This window comes from Corvus moneduloides, chromosome 1 (assembly GCF_009650955.1).
Source record: "Corvus moneduloides isolate bCorMon1 chromosome 1, bCorMon1.pri, whole genome shotgun sequence".
Classification (NCBI taxonomy): domain Eukaryota; kingdom Metazoa; phylum Chordata; class Aves; order Passeriformes; family Corvidae; genus Corvus; species Corvus moneduloides.
This window is the reverse complement of record NC_045476.1, coordinates 200,003-219,752: the sequence shown is the minus strand read 5'-3', so window position 1 is coordinate 219,752 and position 19,750 is coordinate 200,003. Positions and strand designations below refer to the sequence as shown.

The 19,750-nt window shown below is 54.7% G+C and overlaps 1 protein-coding gene across 3 annotated transcripts in view; it reads left to right on the top strand.

Annotated features, from left to right (window-relative positions):
• The window catches only part of AGAP3 (ArfGAP with GTPase domain, ankyrin repeat and PH domain 3), a 110,565-nt gene that overhangs the window by 78,233 nt on the left and 12,582 nt on the right, over positions 1-19,750 (top strand). For all 3 annotated transcript variants that reach the window (XM_032126466.1, XM_032126386.1, XM_032126312.1), the window contains exons 12-13: positions 12,528-12,701; positions 17,235-17,396. In XM_032126466.1, coding sequence (XP_031982357.1) covers positions 12,528-12,701; positions 17,235-17,396 — 336 coding nt within the window. The remainder of the gene's footprint in view (positions 1-12,527; positions 12,702-17,234; positions 17,397-19,750) is intronic.

Below are 19,750 nucleotides of genomic sequence, written 5' to 3'. Positions count from 1 at the left end.
CAGCTCAGTGGTGTCAGAGGATGCTGAGGAGAGCTGAACACTAGGAAGCCTGCCTTGGAGTGGGAAGTGAAGTGAAGGAAGAGGCTGCAGCAGTGCGGAGATGGTTGTGGTTGCAGGCAGCGATTGGAGGTGTTTCCAGCAGCAGACAGAGATGGGACTGAAGGAAACAAACGTGGGGGAGCCAGAGCACAGAGTGAAGGGAGCAGGCTAAAGGGGAAAGTTCTGCTCCACTCTAGGGGGCTCATGGGGGATTCTCCAGCTTGCTGAGGACCATGAGTCTTCCATGGGGTGTGCTGCCGAGCGGATGGCAGCCACGTCCTCAGCGCAGGCGACGCTGAGCGGGCCGGGCCAGTTGGACTTGGCACGGAGGTGTGAGCTCGAGCTCTGGAGGGTTTTAGGTGGGGGCTGCCGCTGGTCAGTTCCTTTCAGCCCGAGGAACAGTCTGCATGGTCTGGCACGTGTGTCGGGGCCAGTGCCAGTGTGAGTCCTCCTGCTTCTGCAGCATCACCCCTGCATCTCCTCCAGGGAAAGCATTTTCCAGAGTGTGTGTTGGTGGGAGGCACTGCTTGGCATGCAGGGCTTGGTTGATGCTCCTGTTTGCTCTGAAGTGACGAGGGTCCAGCTGTCCCTGGGCCGAGTTCTGTGTGCTGGCACCAACTCTTGGCTCCGCAGCACAGGCTGGGGAGCCCTCGGTGCACTGAGTGTGGCAGCGCACCTGTCCCGGGGTTTCTGTGCCGGGCGGGGTGGTGGGAGGGAGCCTGTGCTGGCCTCAGCCCCTCCAAACGTCGGGATGGCAGGGGATGGTGCTGGGTCTTCAGGCAGCTCGGGATCTTTGCTGGGTTCATGGTGACGCCTGACAGCTCTGTTGTGGCTTCTGGAGCCGATGGCCGGGAGCATTTGCACAAGGCAGGCGGATGGAGAGCGTGGTGCCGGTGCCGGTGCTGGGCGAGCACCGCAGTGGCAGGGTCCCCCCCCGCCAGGCCCATGCCCCCCGATGCTCTGCCTCTGCAGAGTGAGGGATTGGCTCCCCCAGGCCGGGGTTGCTGAGCCTGCTGTGATCATGTCACGTCGGGCTCCGTCGATGTTAACATCTCATTATCTTTGTTACTGTAATTACATTATCCGCTGCTTTATGCAGAATTATTCTCTGAGGACTAATTGATGGATCCATGTTTAATTCATTAATCATTAGCATCAAATTCGACAATTACAGTGCACACTGATTGTGGAATTTCAAATGTAATGAGGGAAGAATTAACAAAGAAAAGGGAAAACCTGTTTCCCTGGCACACCGCTGCTCGCCGTGGGGGACAATGACATTGAGGGAAGAAGAGCAGTGAGAGCAGGGTGGTGCAGGTCATGGCAGACAGGAGGCTGGTGGATCATCTCTTGCCTTTCTCCTGGTTGTGGCTGCACAACAGATTCTTCAGGTCAGAGCAGGGTCATTAATCTCCTAGGAAAGAAGGGAAATTTGGGGACTCAGGAGGGAAAGGTCAGCTCCCACTTCTGAAACGAAGTTGCTTTTGCTTCCCCCCTGCCCAGCAGCTCCGATCACCCTGCCCTGGCATGTGTCCAGGAACATCCCAAGTTACACCTGTGCTCCACACTTTGCAGGTTAGCTGGATGGATTTTGTTGTCCCTGGGATTTGCCTGTAGTCCCATGGCTGCTCTGTTCCATGCACAGTGTGTGGCTCCTGCTCTTAAATCCATGGCTGCCACGTGTCATTTCGGTGTGTTCTGCTCGGAGGCAGGATCCTGTCCACTGTGCTCTTTATCGTGGTCCCTGTGAGCTGGGCAGCAGAATGAAAGCCAGAGCAGGGCCGCCAGTGCCTCCCCCTCAGCCTGCAGGACTCCTTGGCACCGGGGTGGGGGCAGTGCCCATGCGCAGCTGGGTCGGTGCCAGCTGTGGGGATGCGCCCTCCCTCCCTCCAGCTGTGATTTCGGCTCGCTCACTTGGCTTTCTGTTGAGTCTGACTGTAAAAGTCCAATGTTAGTCACTGCTGTTCAGCCAAGGGCCAGGGCAGGGGCTGGAAGATCTTCGAGGTCGCTTCTGACCCAAGCCAGTCTGGGATTCTGTAACTTGGACATGGGATTGCCGAGCTGAAAGGAAGAGGGTGAGGGTCTGTCTATTCCTCTATGTGAGACTTCTGCCCTTCCCAATAATATGTTAAAGGGTTGTTTGTAGTCTGAAGATGAAGCTGAGATGAGAGATTTACTAAAATTTATCTGTAATTAATATTTTGCATCATGAATCATGTATAAAATACTGCAAATTCATATTTATATTATAAATATTATACATTCACCATTACAGTCATACAGTAACCTCTTACGAATGTTTATCTGCATGTCTGAAGGTGGAGGATGAATCCAAATGTGAGGCTTGAGGTTTAAAGTTTTGCATTGCGTGGAAGCTAGAAATTGTCAGGATTCCATGGGAAGAGGAGGAGTGTGGTGCCAGCCAGGTGGGATGACACAAGGCAGGACAGGACCAGCAATCCTTGGTGCCTGGTTCTAGTGATGGACACAAGGCTGGAGGGCCGAGATTCTGCTGGATCAGCTCAAGGTTTTATTTGCTAGGATATGCTAGAGTGAGGATGAATTTCGTATTTCCAGGCATTGTAACCTGATTATCTCAGCTGTTATTTCTTTCTAAAGAAGGAATACTGAGGCAAAGAGAAGGTGAAGCCAAAAGTGTTGGAAGCACCTGCTAACTGTGTTCCCCCAGTTTGGAGCCCAAGAATTGCTTTTTCTCTCTCAATAATTTGGCTGGTTTTTAGGCCTTTTCACCATTCCTGTCATTCAGAGCTCAGTCTGCCCCAGGCACACGGAACAGGAGCACATTGTTAGAGGCTGGTTTGGGCAAGGGTTGGTGTAAGTCACTTGAATGGTAGTTCTGGGGTTTTTGCAGCGGTGTGTGGGTTGGATCCCATGTCCCCAAAGGAAATACTCGGCTCTGAGGCCCTTTCAGTTGCTGACACTCGTGAGCTGTGGCTGCCCTATCCTGGAAGTGTCCAAGGCCTGGTTGGATGGGGCTTGGAGAAGCCTGGGCTAGTGGAAGGAGTCCCTGCCCCATTGCTGGGTGAACCCTATGCCCAGAGGAGATGTAGGATGTTCTCAGGGCTCTGCTCTGTGCTGCTGTTTTGGGGAGCCTCTGCAGCTCCAGCACTGCATTGTGCCTCCACACAGGCCATGAGCCCCTGCAGCCCTGTCCTGTGGAAGTGCCCGGACACATGCGTACAAAATTGCCCGGAGTGTCTGGCCATGCTGTGCCACCAGCCCTGACTCTGCTCTCCTGCCAGGGTGGGCTGTCCCCACCTTGTCCAGACTGGTGACAGAGTGAGGCCATGTTCTGACAGCCACCTCACAGACACAGCTCCTACATGGCTCCTGCTCATGAAACAGGCAGCTCCAGAGCTGTGCAGGCAGGGAAAGGTTCATGGAAGGGATTGGAGCACATAGGGAGCTGCTGGTGCTTCCTCCCTCCACACCCCAGCTCTCCCTGTCCTCCCCGGTGGAAAACAGAGACTGATTTTCTCCAACCCAACAGTATAACCACTAACCCTAATTAGAGATAATTACTGAGAGCCGATACACTTATTCCTTACCAGATCACTAAGGAGCCATGCAGTGCAGGACTGAGCAGGGAAAAGGCCTTGGAGAAAGGGAGGAGTAGAGAAGCAGGGAGGAAGAACCACAAGGCAGCAGTGCCATGATGATCAGAGTCCTGCCCAGGGCTGGCCAAGGTGTCCAGGGCAGCCAGGTGGGCACAGGGCAGCCAGGTGGGCATGGGCCAGATAGCCAGGCCTCGGGGGCTGCAGCTGTAGCTTTCAGCATCCTGGAACATTTTGCTCAGGGTGCCTTGCATGGGGCACCTGGATAAGCTACAAGGGTGTAATTAGTGGCCACCTGTGAAAATCTCAGTGTAAGTAACTTGCTGGTGCTGCCAGGGAGGGCTGGGCTGGAGGGGTGGCTGGTGTTCTCCAAGGTGGACTGAGAGCCTTCTCCAGCACACCAAGCTTTCTCATCCATACAACCCAGGCTTGTGCTGCAGGAGGGAGAGGGGCCAGGGAGCGAGTTGTTACAGGCCACAAAGTCCTACTCTTTGCTGTCACACAGCCCCATCTCATCCCTGACCGCAGGCAGTGGCTCCAGTGGTGAGTCCGTCTGGACCTTCCTCTGCCATCAGCACACAAGGCCTTTGCCTGGGGTCTGCATTCTGCTGCTGGGCAGGAAGGTGTCCCAGAGGAACATGGAAAAGCTCATCACTAGCAGGCAAGGGACAGGGCCATCCTGTTCTCCAAACAGAGCAGGGCTTGTTCCATCCCCTTGGATTTGTGCACCCCAGGAAGTTGTGCTGCTGCACACCAAGCAGCCTCTGTGGACAAAGCAGGCAGGGGTGGATAAAGCCTGGTATGAGTGAATGGCTTTAGAAACCACAGTTATGTAGAAAAATGCAACAATTCCAGCATCCCCCAAATGGCCCTTTCCCAGTTGCACTTGGGATCTGGAAGCAGGAGCTGTTCTCCATCAGTCACTGCAGTGCTGGTCCAGGTCCACACTCCTCAGCAAACCCAGAAAGTTCTGGCTCTGCTTCCTTCCCTCCTGCAGTTCTGTCTCAGACCCAGGTTCCTGCTCCACCTGTGCATGCAAACGGGGATCCATGTCGGTGCTGCCTGTCATGAGTGTCCATCTCCCACTGCCACCACAGGGATCTCAGGGGGGCTGCTGCACAGCATCTGTTCTGGGTTGTGTTTTAGACAGCGTTACTTGCACGTTTTCTGCAGCTTGTGATTCCAGGTTTCTGCAGGGACCGTAAGTGACACCTCTATTCACAGTAACAGACCAAGAGAGGGATCTGGAGCACAGACCATGCTGCCTTCATCCGCTCCTGCCGCTCATTCCCAGCACCTTGGTTTTCTGAGGTAATCCTTTGTAACATGTTGGACAGTAAATTACATTAATGTAGTAAAGTCCCTGAAGGACTTTATCAAGTTGCAGTAAAGCTCCTGTGGACTTTCTGAATTCTGGTTCCAAACAGCAGAGCAGCTCCCAAGGAGAATGCCGCTGTTACCCCCACTTCAGCCAATCACCAGACTAAGTTCAGTAGTGTCTTGCATAAAAGTAACCTGGTTGTGTTGTGCTGGTGTTCAGGCAGAACAAAATTCAGATCAGAAATGGAGTATTAAACACACACATGCACCGACACATGCATACAAAAATGTATCCAAGCCAATTTCACCAAGCTGGAAGCAATTACGTGCCAGATCTTTTGGGAGAAGGAACTTAAACAGGGAAAAAAAAGTGAAGCGTAATTAGGAGTTTTTAAAGAATATTTTACTGGATACCAGAAAATTAAAAGGAAGGTTGTACTGCTTAAAAGTATGTCAGTCTCGGTGGAGAGGAGACGTGAACTGCTCACTCTCTGTCCCGATAGTGAGAAGGGGCAGGGCCAGGTGGAGGGAGCTGGCTGCATGGTGCTGCTGTGGTTTGTGCAGCTGTATCTGTGTGTGTATAAAAAGTGATAAAATAAACGGCAACATGATAAAGTAATGGGTAAGTGCTGAGCAGGAGCTGGAAGCCGCAGCCAGTTGGAGGCTGGTGGCACTGGTGTGGCCCGGCACAGCCAGCTGGAGCCGCGGTGGAGGGCCCCGCTGCCGTTCAGAGCCGTGCCAGCGCTCCTGGCCCAACATCCGCCACGAGTGATTAATTGTGAGCAGCCTTCAAAGTGACCCTCCTGGCTTTATGGGAAGGATTCCAGCTCCTTGTGTTCCCAGACTCACTGTGGCTGCAGCCACACAAAGGGTTGTGTCTCCATTTGCTCTGGGCTGCGGGCTCCTTAGGCTGCCCCGGATCGTGCTCCATGGCTGCCAGGTGTAGGGAGGAAGTTGAATAACATTTGAGAAACAATGGTGGTGAGGAGTTTAGGAACAAAGTCACTGATGAAGTAAGAGCACCAGGACAGCATAGCTGCTGGGGAGGACCTCCCATCTCCTTCTCTGTGGGGACAGGGGTGTCCCAGCTGACAGAGACACCCGCCCCATGGAGAGCTTCCCATTTTGGGGACATCTACCCAAATCTGTCACTTCACCTCTGTTCCCTTCTCCCAGAGGAAAACCTCTCTTTCATCGCTCTCACAAGTGCTTTACTTGGCAAAAACTCAACTCCTGTGTCTCAGTTCCTGCTCCAGGTGCTGAGCACAGGGCAGCTCCCGTGTCCTCCCTGGTGCTCTCTCTGTCTTGGTCTCTGCAGCCTGGTGTGGATGTGCAGTGTGGTCTCCTTCACCACTATTCCATGCCAAGGACTCATCTTTGCCCAGTGCTGGGTGAGCGGCTGCTTGGGCAGCTGCTTCACCCCGTGACAGTTGTTCAGCCTGTGAGTCATGAGATCAGTCACTGCTCATGTATCTCACCAAGTCCCTAATCCTCAACTTTTTACATATTCCACGGGGTTTCCACATAACATACAAATAAAAGTGATGGATCTGGTACTGGGCGCTCATTTCCCAGCTCACCTTCCACCTTGGCTGGCACAGGAGCCTGCACTGCCATGGCTGCACGAGGGGATGCAGAACAGGAACCAGTGGAGTTACAGACAGTGAAAGGGTTTTTTTCAAGTTTATTAGGAACTAATGAATCCTAACCCTGGCATTCCTTCATTACTGTATGGGAATAATAGAACAGTTAATAAGGAAAAAAAGCGAAGTGTTCAGTGAACACTTGTATTGGTGCTTGGGAAGAGGCAAGATGATGTATCTCAGCACAGAATGATGAATTCTTCATATTCCAGCTGTAATTAGGCAGCGAATTAAACAGCAGGTAGGAGATGTGGACATGTTGGAATCAGCAAGGCTGAATTATTTACAGGAGTTGTAGAAGATGTGGTCAAGGTCTTTTTCATGTATGGGTGGCAACAGTCAGTTTTGGGGTGGAGAGGACTTGCACAGGGCTCAGATTAATAGATTCATGTGTTCACAGGAGAGGAAAAATGATGGACAGGAAAGACTGTAAAAACCAGGAAGTGCTCTCAGAATCACCTTCTAGGAAGATCTGATGAGCTCAATATATTTAGCTTATTGGAGAAAAGGTTAAGAGGTAATTTCAACACCATCTGTAAATACCTGTATAGGAACAGAAATTTGGTGAGAGAGCTCTTTATCAGGTAAAATGTACCAGGATCCAGTGACAGTGGCAGAAGGAAGACAACTCAGGCCAGAAGTAAGGCCCAGATTTCAGCAGTGAAGGCAATTAACCACTGGAACCACTTAGCCTGCGTCACTGTGATCTCTCTGGCACCAGCAATATTCAAGTCAGGATCAGATTTTCTGACAGTTCCATCATTGTTCAGGCAGGAGTGACATAGGGGCAGACCTGTGATGTAACTTTGTGCTGAGCAGCAAAGCTTGGGCAGTCCAAGGGCTCCTTTGGCCACTCCCTGGCTCCAGGTCTGCCATTGCTCTTCCACGAATCTGCCTCTTCATTGCATGGCTTTCCTTGGCCATGGAGCTGCTCGGTAGGTGGACATGGGGTGCCTCAGCCAGCACCGTGGGCTCTGCTCTGTGTGGGGACTTGGAGCAGGCAGAGCTCAGGGTGGAGACAGACAGAGTGGCTGCAGCTGCCTGCAGTTCCTGGGCTGGTGATGTGTGCTCAGTGCAGGATTTTGGGGGCAGCGTCCCTGAGGTACCCATTCCCACGCTTCTCCAGTCTGTAGGGTCCTGTGATGCTGTACGTGGGGTCGGTCGCCCTCTAAACCAGAGGTGAGCTGGTTTGTTGGCTGGAGAAGCACTGGCTCATCTTGTGTGTACTGGAGCTTTGGCTGGGGAATGGGAAGTGTCATGGCCAGCCCTCCCCATCCTGCTGCCACAGCCAGCCCAGGCTCTCGGTCGTCCCAGAGACACTGGCACCATGCGGAGTTTTTTGTTCTGATGGTTCGTAACCCACGCAGGTCAGCTTTGGTAGGAGCTGGGGTGTCACGTAGTTACTTAGCATGTGCACATGTCCAAAACCATGCTCTGCAAGGGCAGCGCTGAGAAAGGAGGGAGATTCCCTGTGTCAGAGCATCTGCGAGGCCCAGTGCAAGGCAATGGCTCCTGCTGTGTGCAAGCTGGCAGATCCTAATGGCCCTGCTACAGAGCTGGGCTGGGAAGCCTCGGTCGCCCACAGTTCGGATCAGTGATTCCGTGCAGACGTTCACTGTTGGCAGAGCTGGGAAGAACACCTGTCCATCTGTCACTCCAGAACGTGCCCCACCGTGCCTGGGAACGGTATGGCTGCTCAGCATGGTGGCCAGCTCCCAAGGAGAACGCACAGGTTCACCTCTCCATCCTGGGGCTCCTGGTTGGTGGGAGCCAGCCCGTACGTTCTGGACTCATGGGAATTGTTCAGGAGGAAGGACCCAACAATGTCCAGGTAACAGCATGCAGTGCTTCATTTAGAGACCCAACCTGAGAGACTCTCGACTCTGGACTGGCTCTGGGGCACAGCTGGGTCTGGGAACAGCAGCCACAGGGTCATCCCGGGATGACTGCCTTCCTGCCACGGCAGCTGCCAGGCCACTGACGGGGCGGGGGGGAGTTATGTCCTCCCCAGCAGGGTTTTCACAGGCAGGCAGCTCCACCAGGCTCCTTGGCTCTCACCTCCCTTCAAGAACCAGTTGGTTTCTGGGAGTAGAGAAGTTTCCCACTAGCTGGAGCTGCGTTCCAGTCCAGCTCAGGGTCCTGAGTAGCCACAGATTTTGGGGAGGCTTTGAGACATGTTCAGCTGCGGGCTTCAGCCAGGCACTGGGGAGCCAGTACACTAAGGTGACTCACAAAAATCCTGGTTTTTATTTGGAATAAATGATGATGTGTTGGCAACAAGTGGTTGAGGGGCAGAGTGATGATGACTCCTTGGGACACTGTTTGACAGACAGTGGATAGCATTAACCTGCACCGTGCTGTTGGCCTCTGCACTACCAGAGAAAACAGGGTTTGCTCCATGGCAGGGTGTCCTCACCCATCCTGGAGTACCTCCATCACCATCTTGAGCCACACTGACAGTCCCTCTGCACCGTGCTGCAACAGCAGCATCCCTCTGCCTGTGAAGGAGCAGGGCCTGGCACTCCAGAGGAAAGACCTGTCCTGTACTTGGCCATAATCCCGGGGGATCCCAAAACTGCTCTCCAGCTGGTGCCTCTTTAAAAGTCAGCATGGCCCATTCCCTCTGCCAAAGCTGGTTTCCTTCACACTGTAAGGGCCTGGTAGCAGCATCCAGCATAATGTCGCCAGGAAGTTTCACCAGACATTGTGTATTATTTTGCCAAATTGCTCTTGAAAATATTAAAGAGATGCTAAAAAGATCCTCAAGTGATTCTGCAAATTATCTCCTTCCTGACCAGTGGTGCCCTTTTGGCTAACTCACCTTTATCCTGTTCCCTGGGCAGCACCACCTTAATGAAGAATTCCCAGTTTGCTCTGATCCAGGTGTTTCACCGAAGCATCGGGGCTGCCACATGTCATGCCTGGGAAAAGGCCATTTTGGTTTTAGGTCATTTTCCATCCAGTGCACCTCATCAGTTGGGCTGTACTGAAAAGGCATCACGGAGCCATGTGAGTCTCTTTTGAGGGAGTTGAGGAAGCAGTGACTGGGAGAGGGACTTGGGGAACTGTCAGCGGTTTGGGGGTTTAGTTCCTGCAGGTGTTGGCTCAGAGGCAGGTAGTATTTACATGTCACCTGTCACTTGCCCAATTTACAGGGAACATATCCAGCAGCTGCCACAGTGTCACTTTCAAAGGGATGCAATTCCTGAGAGCTCTGGCCTTGCTGGGGCCACCCAGGAGCTCCCTCAGACAAACCCGAGTTGCACAGCACGAGGTCTTGTGAGCGAGCAAGTGGCTGGGCTGTGAGGGCATTCCCCCACAGCTGGGTGCCTCCAGGCAGCTGGAGTGAGGTGCAGGGAGCTTGGAAGGGCTGCAGAGGCCGATGGAAGCTGTTCCTTCTTTCAGAATGAAACATTGGGCATTTGTGGCAGCCTGTGCTGCTCTTCGGAGGTGTGATGAAAGGCATGTCCTGGCAGGCTGGGGCTCCTGGTGTGGCTGGGTGGGGGTGCAGGGGGCAGATCTGTGCTCCCTAGGGCCCTGCAGGACTTTCCCCTCTGCAGGAGAAGCTTCTCTCAGGCCATCTGTTTCTGCTCTCCCTTCCTCACCTTCCTCTGCTCCGTGGCTGTAGCCATAGCCAGGGCTGGGGGCTTGGGGCTTGGGGCTGGCAGACACTGAGCTCTGAGCATCCCATCCCATCCCATCCCAGCCCAGCAGCACCATTCCCAGGACCAAGCTCATTCCGGCCCCAGGAGAGCAGCGTTGTCCCTGCTCCAGCAGCAGCAGGCTCCCTCCCACGAGGAGGCAGAGAGGAGATGGATGCAGCAGTCAGGAGCAGAGCGCCAGCTAATTACCCTTCCGAGTGTGTCTTGTAAATTAAGGGCTAATTAGAGGCAAAGTCAGTGTCATGGTTTTACACGTGTTTCTGTGGCGCTGAACAAGGGGAGGGAGGGGGAACATGCAGCAGGCAGGCTGGAGGCAGGCAACGTGGGGGGCTGTGCAAGGTCCGGGCAACATGGGGTCAGGGTCCTGGCAGCACAGGGTGCAGGCACCAGGGTCCTGGCAGTTTGGGGTGCAGGGTCCTGGCAGTTTGGGATGCAGGGCACCAGGGTCCTGGCAGCTCGGGGTGCAGGGCACTGTGTCCCAGCAAGCCCTCCATCGGCACTGCTGGCAGGCGGGATCTGCAGGCGAGGCTCGCAGGCGATCCCTGCACAACACTGCAGGGAAAGGGGATTTTTGGTCCAGGATGAGTATAGGGAAGAGGAGGGTGGGAGGTACCTGCCATGCTGGCCCTGAAGGGGTGGTGGCAATGGTGGGTGGCAGGCATGCCTGGTGCAGGTCTGGTGGCCACATCACCCCTCTGTTCAGCACTTGCCTTTGGAGGGGGTATTTGGGCTCTTGAGCTGTCCCGTCAGGCACTCAGCAGCCCTGGCCCCTGGCTATGCTTGGGCACATCTGAATAGCATCCCTTGGGTTTTCATGCAAACAGCAGGGACAGAAACATACACTTACGTACAAACTCTGGGGCTTCACGTGGGATTTTGTGGGGCTCTGCTCTTTGTAGAGTGTGGCCCAGCACAGGGATAGGTTGCCCAGGGAGGTTGTGTCATCACCCTCCTTAGAGATACTCCAAACTCAACAGAAACAGACCAGGGCCACTGGCTCTGGGGGGCCCTGCTTGAGCCGGGGCTGTACAGGGTGATGCCAGAGCTTCCTTCCACCTCGGCCATGCTGGAATCCAGGAGAGCTGAGTGAATCTGGTTTCACACAGGAAGACACAGGTGAGCTGTCCTGGCTCCCGCTGGGGACCTGCTTCCACAGGTGTCCATTTGCTGCTGTGGAAGGCTCCCACTTGTACCAGTCCTGTCGGACCCACGGCTCGGTTCCTTGCAGCCCAGCTTTGTGATGCCTGCAGAGGGGTCTGTTCAGCGGGGCTGGAGCTGTGGGTGTGTGGCATCTGGAGCTGTTCTGTGGTCCTGCCCTGGGCCATGGCCAGGTGGGCTGCAGTGAGAGTTGCAGCTCAGTGTCTGTGCCTCCAGGCAGGGAAGGAGGAGACGTAGCTTTGGAGCAGGGATGGGGCCCTTTCTCTCACCCCTGAGCTCCCAGAGCACTTGCTCTGCAGTGGCTGGAGCCAAATGGCCTGAGGGGAGCATGAGAGAGGGCTGGTGGCGGGCAGGTGCAGTGGCATCCCTCGGGCCAGTGTCCTCCTTCATGGCAGATTGCCTGCAGACTGAACAGGAGGGTGTGTGCTCCCTGTCAGAACCATTTTGTTCGCTATTCTGGACATTTTGGGTTTCCTGTAATCCAAAAACACTTCACCCATTTTGCATCACTGAGTGATCTTGTCCTCTGTGACAGCCTCTAGTCCCAAAAGCACTCCTCTCCTGGGGGTTCAGGTTCCTGGGCTCAGCCGCAGCAGTTTTGAGCTAGTGGGAAAAGGAACTCCCACCTGCCATCCCTACCTTACTGACATCTGTTCCTCTGCTTGTTCCTTTGACACCCTCCATGTGATCTCACGCTCTCCCAGTGCCCCCAGCATGGCTGGATTTCCTGCCAGGGACACACAAGAAAGTGAAATTGAGAGATGAGGGTGGGTATGCTGGTTGTGGGGTGGGTTTGGGTTTGCCCAGGTGCCAGAGGCTGTAGTGAAAATCATGACTGTGAACTCCAGCTGTGGGGAAGCTGCGTGCCAGAATCCCCAGCTGTGCCTCCCGGGGTGCTACACTGAAACCCACTAAGCTGGGGGTTCCTCTGGGAAGTGGGGTGTGCTGGGCTCTTCTGTTAGCACCTTTGGGGTGATGCACCAGCATGCCTTGGGAGAGGAGAGCCAGAGAGAGCTTGTCCTCATGTGGAGCCACCCAGGGAATGTGGCATCAGGTACGGGACAGCTTTGCCTTCTCCCACCGTGCCTCCAGGCAGCAGTCAGTCCGTGCTGAGTTCCTCTCTCTTGCAGGTGCTCCCCACTCGACCAGCAGCACCTCCCTGCACTCGGAGCGCTCCATCAGTGGCATCAACCTCGTGGGCTTCAGCTCCAAGCCGGACGGGATGCACCAGCGCTCCTACTCTGTCTCCAGCGCAGACCAGTGGAACGAGGCCGTGGCGATCCCCGGCAGCTGCCCCAACCCCTGTGAGTAGCCCTTCTGGCCCTTCTCCCCTCAACCGCGGCAGGTAGGGGGGATCATTTCGGCAATGGGGCAGTTCTGAGCTCTGCCCTGTGATTGTGAGCCCAGACTTTGCTCATGCATGTCAGACACAGCCTCTGGGCCTCGTTGGGGCTGTCCAGTAAGGGTAAGGGTCAGCTGGCAGTGTCCCAGCCGGGGAAGAAGCTGTCCTGCAAGGCATGGAGAAGCTCCAGCCAAGGGACACTGCTCTGCAGCAGGATGGCTCCAAGCCCTGTGCTCTGATCTTGCTCTGAGCTCACCATGCTGGGGTACCACTGCTTTCCCCCATCACTGCACCTTGTGGGCACCCCCATCTCCGAGATTTCGGGGCAGTTGAAGGAATAGGAGTGATTCCTGTCTCTGGAGCGCACACTGAGCACGGCCCGCCCCCTCCCCCCACGCTCACTCGCTCTCAGTGATGTTTCAGGACAGTTGAGTGAATTAAAATAATTCATACATTTCCCAACGTAGCCACTTTGCCGAATTGGAAAATAAATGCTTTTGTGCTGCATTCATCACTCCTTCGTTCCTGGCTCTGCCGCCGCACTAAAAAAGCAGTTAAATGCACATCAAGAGTGGAGGAGCCATTTCCATGCCTGCTCGCCCCTTGTAGTTCTCATTAGCGCGGCAGCCGCCCCCCCGCCCGCTCCCAGGGGCTTTCGCAGTTTAAAGGAGCCTCTTTATGATCATTACCGGAGTCCGACTGTGCGGGCGCCATTTGCAGCTGAGGAGGCTCCTCATTTGTAACTGTGAAAAACTATCAATTTCAGCGCGCCTGATGCAGCGGCTCCATCATTGGCCCCATCAGCTCCCTGCTGGAAGCGAATTAATCAGACTGTTACTGCTGATGGGGCAGCGCGGGCGAGGGGAGCGGAAGGGCGCAGCGCTGAGCAGGGATGTGCCAGCAGCCCTCTCGCCTTGGACGCGGGGGCAGCGAGGCAGCCCGCGCCGGAGGAAGCACATTGCGAGTGGGGACTGGGCACGGGCGTGTCTGCTTGTCCCCGTGCCGGGAGAGGGTCCCCACCGCAGGTGGAACCTTGCCTGGCCCGCGGGAGCCGTGAGCACAGGCAGCAGGAGCCCCCGTGCCCCGGTGGGCACAGCAGCAGGTCTGATGCCCTCGTGCAGCTCTGCACGGCGCACGTGTGGTACCGTGGCACAGATCGGTTTTGGGGCATGATCCCTCTGCAGAGCAGCCCCTTGCCCCGGTGCCCTCCTGCCCCAGGAGCTGTCGTGCCTGTCATCCTTCCTCCCAGCAGCCCCTCAGCGGAGCTGGGAGCTGGTGAGGCCATGCTGTGGCTTCACTCTGCCCTGCCCTTGCCTGGCTGTCAGGAGAGCAAGCCAGCCCGGCCCATGCTCCCCATCCCTCTGCCCTCTGTTGCTCTGCCTCTTGTGCTACTACTCTCCATCCCTTTGCTCTGTGTCCTTCTGTTCCTGTCCATGGAGGAGCTGTCCATGCTCACAGCACCTGGACCAATCTGCCTCTTTTATGCACAGTAGCTGAACACTGTCAAATGAGAGTTGATCTGCAGGGTCTGTTGTAGCAGGAAAAGGAATAATGTTTTTAATCTAAAAGTGGGTGGGTTTAGACTAGATATAAGGAAGAGATGTTTTATTGAGAGGGTGGTGAGGCAACAGGGTCCCAGAGAAGCTGTGGTTGCCCCATCCCTGAAAGTATCCAAGGCCAGGTGGGTCAGGGCTGGGAGCACCCTGGGATAGTGGACGTGTCCCTGCCCATGGCAGGGGGTGGAACTGGATGAGCATTGGTCCCTTCCAACCCAAACCATTCTGTGATTCTCGGCTGCTGCTCCTCCCAGTGATGTGGAGGGGTGAGACACCAGCTCAGTGCTCACTGTGTGTCCTGTATGCTGGTGGCTATTCATCCACTCTCAGGTCCCACCACACTGTGCTGGACCCCAAGCCCTGTGTTAGTGCTCCACGACTTGTCACTGGGCCAGCTGTTCTGGAGGGCCTGCAGCACACCATGGGCCACCAGCCTGGGGGTCCCAGGCAGTTCTCAGGGCTGCATCCCTGTCTGTGTCCCCCACAGCCACAGCTGACAGGAGTGCATGCTCAGTGTCATGAGGGAGGTGGCATTTGGTGGGTGGGCAGCGCTTTCCACATGGCAGGGCGTGCTGGGCTGAGCAGCACAACCACCCCTCCATCAAGGGGCTGAGCTGAGCGAGGCTGTCCTGCACCACGCCCGAACCAGGCTCTCTGCTGTTTCCAGTTCTGCATGGCAGGGCAGGTGAGGAATATTCCTCTGCTCAGAGCTGATTTTGGCCACGTGCCAAGGCTGTAGGCTGCCATCCCAGCTCCCAGGGACAGGCTGTCTGCTCTGGCTGTGCCCTGGAGAGTACATGGAAGAGCAATGGGATGGGGCCGTACAGTCATATAAATGTGCTCCAGCACACTCTGTATCTATCCCTTGTGCAGGAGCTCTGCAGCCCACCTGTGGGGTCCCAGGGTCCCCTGTAAGGCTGGCTGGTTTGGAGAGGGGCCCAGGAGGTCCCAGATGTGCCTGTGAAGGGTTCCCTTGGTGAGACAGAGCTCTAGAAGTCCTTGGATGGGTCAGAGGGGTTCAGTTGTCCTACTGGGGAAGGAGAGAGAGTAAGCAGTGCCTGACCTAGCAGAGGGAGTGTGTTCCATGTGCTGCCCCCACCCCATTGCTATCCTGTCTCCATCCCACGGGGGCACTGGAAGTCCCCAGCTCTGGTGTGGGCGGCTGGGCAGTAAGAGCAGGGGTGTGGATGATAACCCCTCGGGAGTTGCTGGGCTCATGGCAGGCCACAGGAGTGGAGTGCAGCAGTGTGTGACCCCTCTTGCTGAGCCTGGAGTGGGGCAGGGTGCCAGAGGCGTGGGATTTGGCCCAGGGAGCATCTTGGTGAGCAGGTGGGCAGCAGAGGGAGGATGGAGGCACCACACGTAGCCACTGACATGAAAGTTCAGGTCCCCTGTGACATACAGCTGGGAGCTGAAGGTGCTTCACACCTGCTCTAAGCACGGTCCTGTAGCAGGATCAGTAATTTATATTTATAAAACCCGAGTCTGATTTTATTAGATTTATCTCTCTTAATTGTCAAGAGTGAGCTATTTCCCCATGGATAAATAGCAGCAGAAACACCCTACTAGTGTGTGTCAGTGCAGGAGAAACCAGAGTTGGGAGATTTCCAATGCTGCAACCTCTCTCAGCTGTGTGAGGGGCACACCGGCTGCACCTCGATCCCTGCCTGGGGCATCTCCTGGCCTGTGGCCCTCTGTGTCCCTCTCCACCCCACTGTTGGTGTTTGTCGAGACAGACCAAGCCCCAGGGAGCCAGTCCAACCAAACCAGGATGAACCAGGGGAGCAGAGGACGGGCTGGGGTGGGAGAAAGGCTTGGCAGGTCCCTGCTGTCCCACTGCTGGAGCTGCTGCCCTTGTGCAATGCTGTGATTCCTTTCTTAATTCCAGTTGCCACAGAACATGGAAATGGGAAGTGAGGACTTGATGGGAGACACTGGACTGTAGCAGAGAGGACAGCAAGCTGCCCAGGGCAGAGGTCCTGGGCATGGAGCTGCCATCTATGCCCTGGGGGTGGGTGGACACTGGAGAGGCAGGAGTGGATTTAGGAGAGGGTTAACAGTGCAGCGAGGGCTCCTGCGCCTCGTTGCCTTCCCCGGAGTCTGCATTTTTATGCTGATTGGAAGCCTGCGCTGTGTGTGCTGCTGAAATTGAATGTCAGGCTTTTGATTTTGTTGCTGGTCTCTAATGAAATTTGACATTTAATGGTGAGTGCAGCGGCAGCGTGTGTGTGTGTGATCGGAGCTTGATTAGCGCACTCTAATTGACAGTAATTAGGCAGCTCCCTGATTGTTTCTAATTCTGCTATTAATTGTAAGGAACAGTATGATTGAGGATAAATTTGGTGCGTTGCTGCTGGGGATGCAGCTTCTTCAGCTCCGTATCGGAAGCCTATTGAGCCCATCATGCTCAGGTTCCTGAGTGTGGCAACCCCAGTCACCTCGTCTGGCAGAGCGGTGCTGGGAGGGCAGTGCTTCTGCAGAGGTTCTGCAGATCCTGGGGCCTGGATCTGCCCCAGTGAGGCCAAGATCACCCTCTGGGCCTGTCCCTTCCCAAAATGCTTGTGTAGCCCTGTGAGGACACTGCCCTGTGAGGGAACTGCTTCCCCAGGAACATGCGTTTGGGAGTGGGACATCCAGCTGCTCCAGAGGTGCTGCTGTGCGTGTCCCGGCTGCATGGATGTCCCTGTGTGATCGTTCTGCATGGATCCCAGTGTGGAGCAGGTCCAGCCTGAGTGCCCAAGGAGCTGCCAGCCCTGAGCTGGAGCGGGTGTTGCAGCGGCCCTGTGCCATGGAGCTGAGCAGGTCCTGCCCTGTCTCATGGGGTAGTGTGGGTCGAGCCAGGCAAGTGCTGGGGCTGGCTCCAGAACACTTCGGTGTCTCTGGAAAGAGGAGACTGTCACTGTCCCACTGTACATGACTTGCCTTATCTTTGTCCCCAGCTAATGGTACAGCCGACTCACTCAGCTCCAGCCCAAACATTTCCAGTGCTGCCAGCCCGAAGCTGGAGCCGCCTCCGTCACCACATGCCAACAGGAAAAAGCATCGCAGGAAAAAGAGCACAGGGACAACTCGGCTTGATGGCCCCAGCACGGCAACAGAAGGTAGGAAGGGTCTGCCTGGGGAGCAGCTCTGCTGGCTCAGAGTGCCAGGCACCCAGGGGTCCTGTGGTGCTCGGTGGGTGCCTGGGGCTTGGAGTGCTTCTTATGCAGGGCTCAATGGTGACCTGGGGCTCGGAGCACTCATTGTCCAAGCAGCTTGTGCTGAGGCAGGAAGGAGCAACCAGCCTCTCTGATCTGCCTTTTCCTCCATGTCCCACATGCCGTGCAGAACCACTGTCATGCCTGCGCCTGCAGACAGTCACTGGTAGTTAAAATTACTAACTGCAGTAGCAGACCTGAGAGCACACCGTATGGTTAAGGTGTGCTCTCAGACACTTTCCACCACAAGGACCTATTTCTGTTGACTTGTAAATTGGCCAAGCTTTCATAATTTAAAAGACCTGTGCTGGGCATCTGCCTCAGGCTGAGGGTATTTTGGAAAAGCTTGTCTGCTTCAGGGGACCAGCTGAACGCGTGTGCGTTGCTTTCCCAGTGCTCAGAGTACTGATGGTTTTTGTGTTGAGAAATTCTGGTGTCTGTGGTTGCTGGAGAGGGACCAAAAGCTTGACGTGGAGGCTGCAAGGCATAGGGGAACGTTCTGCTGGGAAAAGACACCAAATCTCTACCAAATCAGGTAGAGATGAGCCTGGCAGCCACATTCTCCAAAGCCCGCATCTGTGCTTAGCTGCTGGAAAAAGTGAGATTTGACTTTATTCTTGGTCATCCTGTCCCACAGCACTCAATAAGCTTCTGTAGTGAACCAAAGTAAAGATGTAATTCAGAGGGGAGGAGGATTCAGTACAAGTGTTTGAAGCTAACAGTTGCTGCAAAACAAACCAGAAAATATTAGTCTGTACCTGAAAGTGCTGCAGCTGTCGTGGCACCTTGCTCCAAATCACATGTCTGCCTGCAGTCCAGCTGCCCCGGTGTCCTATAGCAGAACAGCTCTTCTCAAGTTCTTGTTCTTGGAATGATTGCATTGAAGGTGTGCAGAGTTGGGCAGCTCTGTTGTTCCTTTTTAGCTGTTGTAGTTGTCTGCATCTGAAATGCACGAGTCTCAGGCAGGCTTCCCCTCTATGGTGGTTGATTGAGGAACCTTGAGCATTGTTTGAGGCTGTCATACCCACTGGTGTCTCCTGGATAGCAAGAGGTGTTGCCTGTAGTTGCACTTTTTTCTTAGCTCTGCGTGTATGTTATCTCCTCAGCCATTGTTGCCCTTTCCAGATTGGTTTGCAGTTCTCAGCCCAGTGCTTGGGAAAAGGAGAGGCTCATTCTTTGTGTGAATAGTGGGATAGTGAAGGAGGGAATGATTTTGCATCCCCACATGTAAAACTGAGAAAGCATGTGCTGAAGTCCTGTAAATAAAATGTTAAGAAAGAGTTGTAAAGGAGGTCCCAAAGCTGACCTTGGTGTGATGATTGGGTTTATTATGTGGATGGACATGAGGGCTCTCAGCTGACCATGATGAACACTGAAAAGCACAGGACTGATGTGTCAGTGCTTGCAGAGGAAGTCTGGTCCTGTGGCTGCTCAGTGCAGCTGACGGAGTGTGAGAGGTGCAGATGCTGGGACCTCATGTTACACAGAATGTAATGCAATTTCGTAGTGGAAAAGGTAATTGAAATGTGGAAACACTTTTATGAAGCAGTAATATGGACTAACCACTGCTTGAAGTCTTAAAATTTGATTAGTTCCTTTTCAACAACACATGTGTGCTTGGCAGAATTCCCAGCCCTCTGCTCCCAGACGCACAGACTGGAGGACCTCCTCCTTGTATGCCCAGGACAGGAGTCTTTGAGCAATCCCAGTATTTCCATGATTTCGCAGGGAGGTTTTTTCAGACACATGCTCACTCTTTTTGTCCTTCCTGGTTTGGCAGCATCCCTGGAAGATGGAGTGATGGGGGTGGAGCCATGTGGCAAGCATGAGGGCATCAGAGTATTTTTGTTGATTCCTGCACTGGTCCTTGGCCATGCTAGTCAGCTGGGCAGAGGTCTGTCTTACCTGAAGTGGTACCTGTGTCTTGTCTCAGGTTGATATGGTTCATTTAAAGCCCTATCAGGTGCTGGGGCAATGTAACTTTTCCTACAGTGTGAATTCCTTGGCATTTATCAACACAGAACTTCATTTGCCAGCGAAGTGTCAGTTACCAAACTTCATCTGTCACTGCACAGACTTTGTGCGCCGTGGATTCTCCTGCCAGAGCCTCTGGCACTAGTAGCAGGAGCAGGAGGAATCCCTGCTCTGTGATCTGCAGTGCTGCTGGTGCCCCAAGTGCATGGCAGCAGGTGGCTGAGCTGCTCCAGTGTTGCAGTGGGAAGGAGCAGTGTGAGCACCATGGGAGGGATGAGGAGAGC